This window comes from Muscardinus avellanarius (assembly GCF_963383645.1).
Source record: "Muscardinus avellanarius genome assembly, chromosome: 4".
Lineage (NCBI taxonomy): Eukaryota > Metazoa > Chordata > Mammalia > Rodentia > Gliridae > Muscardinus > Muscardinus avellanarius.
This window is the reverse complement of record NC_137789.1, coordinates 29,527,400-29,533,374: the sequence shown is the minus strand read 5'-3', so window position 1 is coordinate 29,533,374 and position 5,975 is coordinate 29,527,400. Positions and strand designations below refer to the sequence as shown.

General features: G+C 36.7%; 1 protein-coding gene across 1 annotated transcript; it reads left to right on the top strand.

The window, feature by feature from the left end:
• Positions 1 to 5,207: 5,207 nt before the first annotated feature.
• Positions 5,208 to 5,717, top strand: LOC308261734 (proteasome subunit alpha type-1-like; the record flags this gene model as incomplete). The annotated part of the gene is made up of 1 exon (XM_080693845.1): positions 5,208 to 5,717. One exon carries the CDS (start codon positions 5,208 to 5,210, stop codon positions 5,715 to 5,717), a length of 510 nt encoding a protein of 169 aa, XP_080549971.1.
• Positions 5,718 to 5,975: the final 258 nt, after the last annotated feature.

Below are 5,975 nucleotides of genomic sequence, written 5' to 3'. Positions count from 1 at the left end.
CTGCTGAAGGCCCCAGCGCCAGCCTGGACACCCGGCAGGCTCTGGTCTTGGCCTTGCTGGCTCCAGCACTGGCCTTGCCTCATAGAAGGCCCTGATCCTGGCTTTGCTGGCCCCAGAACTGGCCTTGCTACATGGCAGGCTCTGATTCCAGTTTTGCTGGCTCTGGCACCAGCCTAATCCCTCTGCAGGCTTTGATCCTGGCTTCGGAGGCCGCAACACTGGCCTTGCTTCACAGCAGGCTCTGCCAGCGCTGCCTTCCTCCTGGTTCTCTGCTGAGCTCCTTCCTTACATGATATGACGTCCGGAATTCTTAAGCATGTTTATTTTCCAAATAAACCTTCGCAAGTTTATTTTCCAAAAGTTCCAAATGAATTGGATAGAGTTTGTGTGCATCTCCTGAGTCCTGGCTGCTGCTACAGCCATCTTGGCCCCTCTCCAGTATATATATATATTAATAGAAGACAGTATGTGTGTTTTAAAGAGGATGTGAGATTGAGCACTCAGCAGCAATGAATTTTATCTCCCTTCCAAGAGCGGAGTCCCACAGCCTCAATGTGTAGAGCAGTGTTTGCTATTTCGGGTGCACTGTGCCCCCCCCCCCCCCCCCCCCCCCGGCGCAGCACAAAGAATCGCGGAGGCTGGGTATGCTGAGTTGCCCAGAAGCGAGGCTAGGTTCCCCACCCAGCATTGCTAGGTTCTTTCCACCATGCCCAGCTCATTTTTCTTACAAAGTGTGTTGTTAAGAGTCCCCAGTATGCATGGCTGAAGTGATATTTTCTCTAATCCCTTATGGGATGTTCTTCCAAAAATCGCTTTTCTTGTGTGGCTGGCACCTCCTTGCCTTCTTGCTTCTAATTCCACCATTATCCACTCTCTCTCCTATATTCTAAATAGGAAGTTGCAGTTGGAAGTGTCTCCTTAAGTTGTCCCCAAATGATATTAAACCAAGAACTGGTGTCCAAGGCTTCCCCGAGACATGCTTGTCCTGTTCAGTGGCCAAAATCGCCACTGCAACTGCAACTGCCATCATCTTCCTTCCTCTTCAAGTTTTTATATATTTTTATTTGTGCATTGTAATCGTATGACTTAATGGGGTAAAAAATTGTAGAGATATACATGCACACATCACTCATTTAGCCCTTCACCAATTCCTACCCCATTTCCTTCCCCCTCCCTCCTTCTCATGTTTGGCTTAGTGATTGACTTTGATATATTTGTGAATATACATCATGTGCATTTTGGGATTTCCCTCTTCCCCACTTTCATTACCTTCAGTTTTGTTGCCTTATTTGTTCATCTGTGATTTCTCCTTTGTCTGCAATATCTCTCTATGACACATTTTTCTCAAGCTTTTATTCTCTCTTTTTTTTACTTTATTTTGTTTCTTTTCTCAGTTTGTGAAGATGGGAGGAAGCTTATTTATTTGAGACTGTTTTTATAATGTAGCTATTTGGTTATATCAATTTCCCTTTAAATGCTTTATATGGGATTGTGTTAAACTGAAGAGCTTTTGTAGAGCAAAGAAACTATCAAGAACCTCACCTAAGAGCCAACAAAATGGGAAATTTTTGTACCTAATCCAATAGAGCACTAATATCTAGAATATACAGAGATCTCAAGAAACTCAGCACTAGAAAACAAATAACACAAACAAAAACGGGCAAGTGAATTAAATAAACACTTTAAAAAGAAGATATTTAAATGGCCAATAAATGCATGAAAAATGCTCAACATCATTAGCAATCAGAGAGATGCAAATCAAAATTACCAAGATTTCACCTAACTCCAACTGGAATGACAATCATGCAAAATACAAACAACAACAAATGTTGGTGAGGATGCCGAAAAACTGGGAACACTAATAAATTGGTGGTGGGATTGCAAATTAGGGCAACCACTTTGAAAAGCAGTATGGAGAATCCTCAAAAGGGGAATAAACTTACCATATGATCATTTTTATTTTTAATTTGATCAGTTATTTAGAATTGGATTGAGTTCTCAAATAGTGACAGTATTCAAAAAAATACTTCTGTTATTCTTTCTTAGTTTCATTATCACCTGAGGACATGCTCTATATAACTTAAATATGTTTAAACTTATGTGTAATTATTGTATGTGTATTATGTGGTTTATCTTCTTAAATAGTCCATGAGACCATGAAAATAGTGTATATCCTGCAATTCTTGAGTGTAATGTTCTATAAAGGTAAATTAGGTATGTTGGTTTGCAGTGAGGTTCAAATATTTTATATTTTTATTTTTTGTTTATTTTTTCCAACATTTGTTGAGACACATTAAAATTTCTACCTGCACCTTATTACTATAAAATTCTGCTTGTAATTCCTGTGTAGTGATACATGCCTTTACCCAATATTTTAGAGGCTGAAACGGGAGAATCACAAATTCAAGGCCAGTGCATTGGTACTGAGGAGAGTCTGTTTAAAAATAAAAAGTGAAAAATACCATGAGTATATCTCAATGGTAGAATGCTCCTACTTTCAATTCCTAGTAGGTAACACACACACACACACACACACACACACACACACACACACACGCTTTTCTCTTTATAGATTAATAAATATTAAGAATTTTCACCCATTTTAAATTAATTTACAAGCTCATAACTTATAAATTATATCTGTCCCTAAAATCTCTAGCCATAACTGAGGACTATTTTGGTTATACCTTTATTGTTGCTCAAAGATCCTAATTATTTGTGAGTCCAGAAAAATATATTTTATTTGCATTTCTTTCAGCTCTCAAAATGACATTTTTGAAATCTTAGTTTAAGTTATTCATTAGACTTATGCATTAAAACTCATTATTAGAGTTCCCAATTCTCATCAGTGAGGCATTGTTTTCTTAACTATATTTTCGGAAATTATTAAGGCATAAAAAAAGAAACTTTCCCTAAAGTCATTCTAAGTCATCTGTGTTGTCAGGACACATTTTTTTTTTTTTGGCTAAAAAAAATAATTCTGTAACTCTACAGGAAAAAATTATCATAATATATATAATTAAATACATGAGACTGATTAAATGTTTGGTTTATAGTATAAAATGATCCATCATACATAAAACATAGATTTGGAAGTAATGCAATTTCTTATTTATCTACTGGGCCTGTTGTATAAATGTTAGGAACCTGATTAATTCTTAAAAGTATGCTTAGACTGGGAAAATAATCTAGGGTTTCAGAAATGGAGGAATAATATACCCAATGTAGGTAATATGCAGCCAATAAAAAATTCTAAAATCAACCTAGAATTACTGTCTTTGCTGAACAATAAACCTTGGAGAGTAAGAAAATTGAGTGTTTTTTTAATCCCATTCTTTGGATACTTAAGTGACTCACATACATGATCTTACTATGCCATTTTCATGAGTAATATTAAGTACCAACTAAATATTAATTAATCACAAATAAAATTTACATTATTATTACCCATACTTCTACTTTTTTATTTGGAAACAGGGTCTCTTAAGCCAGCGCAGCTGGGTTTGAACCAGCGAGATCCTCCTGTCTTCACCTTACAAGCGTGAGGATTACAAGCCTGCGCCACCACGTCTGGCTATTATCCATACTTCTAAAATAAAGAACTTACTTTTTTATTCTCATGAGAAAGATTTCTGGAAGTGGAACGGTAGTCAACCAAGTGGCAGAATACAAAACTCTGAAATTCTTTCCATTCCAGAAAAAGGAATTCAATGGTAGACAAATTCTATTTTTGTAATATGTTAAAATTAATTGATAAGAACCTATACTGTAGACAAGCACAGAATCAGGTGAATTAAAGCTGGAAGAAAAATTAAAGACATCTTTTCATTATGGGCATAGCATCATATACTTGAAAGGAAATTCCCAACTCAGCTTCTGCTTGGAAAGGGAAGGAAATAAATGGACCATACATCTAATATTCTGATTTCCTGGAGTTTTCCCAAGGCACTAACAACTGCTTCACTTATCTCAGAGCAATGACAAAACATGACACACTCTAGACACATGGTGCCATTGAAACAGCAATTTAACTAGAAAATAAGCACTCTATAAAATCTCCTTATCCTGAATCTGTGCTAAGTGAGCAGACAAAATACTGCACCTCAAAAGCTTCTTTCTGGGGAGAGAAAGAAATTACCACATTTGCAACGATCATAATTTTTTTCTACTGGAAACTCCACAGGCACTGAGATTGATCTTGCATGTCTGGAGTCCTGAAAGAACCTGACATACTTTAGACATCTGAGGACCATTAAGATAAAAGACTGATTTGGATGAGTATGATGGTTTGAGTGATTTCAAGAGTCTCTGGATGAACTAATAGGTGAAAATATTCTTCCGTATTGTGCCAGTATATAAAGACAAGAAAATGTGATTATTTTTCCATGGCACAAGGAGTCAATGAAATTAAACAAGAATAGGGAATTATGTTATGAAGTTCAAGATAAATCAGAAAGGAACCCTGATGAAATATTGATATATAAAGAATTCAAGACACCTATCAATAAATTTTAAAGAGGTCAAGAGAATAATATGTGAACAAAGTAATAATATTGGCAAAGATATTTAAGATATCAGAAAAGAATGAAGATAAATCATGGCATTGAATAATACAATAACTGCATAGAAAACTTCACTAGAATTGTTCAACATCAGACTAAATCAAGCAGTAGAAGGGTTAGTAAACTCAGACAGATCACTGGAAATTACCCAGTCAGAAAAAAAATAATAAAAAAAGAGAAAAATAGATTAGTGACTTAGAGGTAATAATCAGCTCCTTTTAAACACTAAAAACAGAGAATATGAGACTGGCTGCAATTTTAAATATAACTTATAGGTTATTATGTTTAAAAATAAGAAAAATTATGCCAGGCAGGGTGGCACATGCATGTAATCCCAGCATTTGGTAGGCTGATACCAAAGGATCACATTTTGCTGCCAGACTCAACTACTTAGTGAGGTCCTCTGCAACTCAGTGAGACCCTGTTTCAAAATAAAGAATAAAAAATAAGGCCGGAGGTGGGTTCCATACCCAGTACTAAAAAGAAAAAAAAAAAGAAAAAAAATTTAGCAGTGATAACATTAAATGTTCTTTTATTCTCCAGTTTTGCAGGGAGGCTCGCAAATAGGTTCACACCAGGACTATGTTTTGCAACCAGTATGGCAATGATGTAACTCTTTGGAGCCCTCATCAGATTTAATATACAATGGAAGCTGTTAAACAAGGTTCAGCCACAGTTTGTCTAAAATCAAAAACACATGCAATGTTGATTGCATTGAAGAGGGCACAGTCTGATCTTGCAGCTCACCAGAAAAAAATTCTCCATGATGACAACCATATTGATATTTCAGTTGCTGGGCTAACAGCTGATGCTAGACTGTTTTGTAATTTCCTGTGCCAGGAGTGTTTGTATTACAAATTTGTATTTGACAGACCACTTCCTGTGTCTCTTCTTGTCTCTCTAATTGGAAGCAAGACCCAGATACCAACACAGCTGTATGGCCAAAGACCCTATGGTGTAGGACTGCCTATTGCTGGTTATGATGATATGGGCCCTCACATTTTTCAGACTTGTCCATCTGCTATTTTGACTATAGAGCTATGTCCATTGGACCCATTCTCAATACGTTCTCATACTTATTTGGAGAGATACATGGCGAGTTTATGGAGGTGTAATTTAAACAAACTGGTTAAACATGGTCTGCGTGCCTTATGAGAGACAATTCTTGCAGAGCAGGACCTAACTACAAAGACTGTTTCTATTGGAATCATTGGTAAAGACTTGGAGTTTACAATCTATGATGATGATGACATGTCTCCATTCCTGGAAGGTCTTGAAGAGAGACCACAGAGGAAGGCACATCCTGCACAATCTACTGATTAACCTTTAGAAAAGGCTGATGAACCCATGGAACAATAAATGATCCGCGTGTCTGCATCTGTACTGCCATATATTTTAGGAATGAGTCCAGTT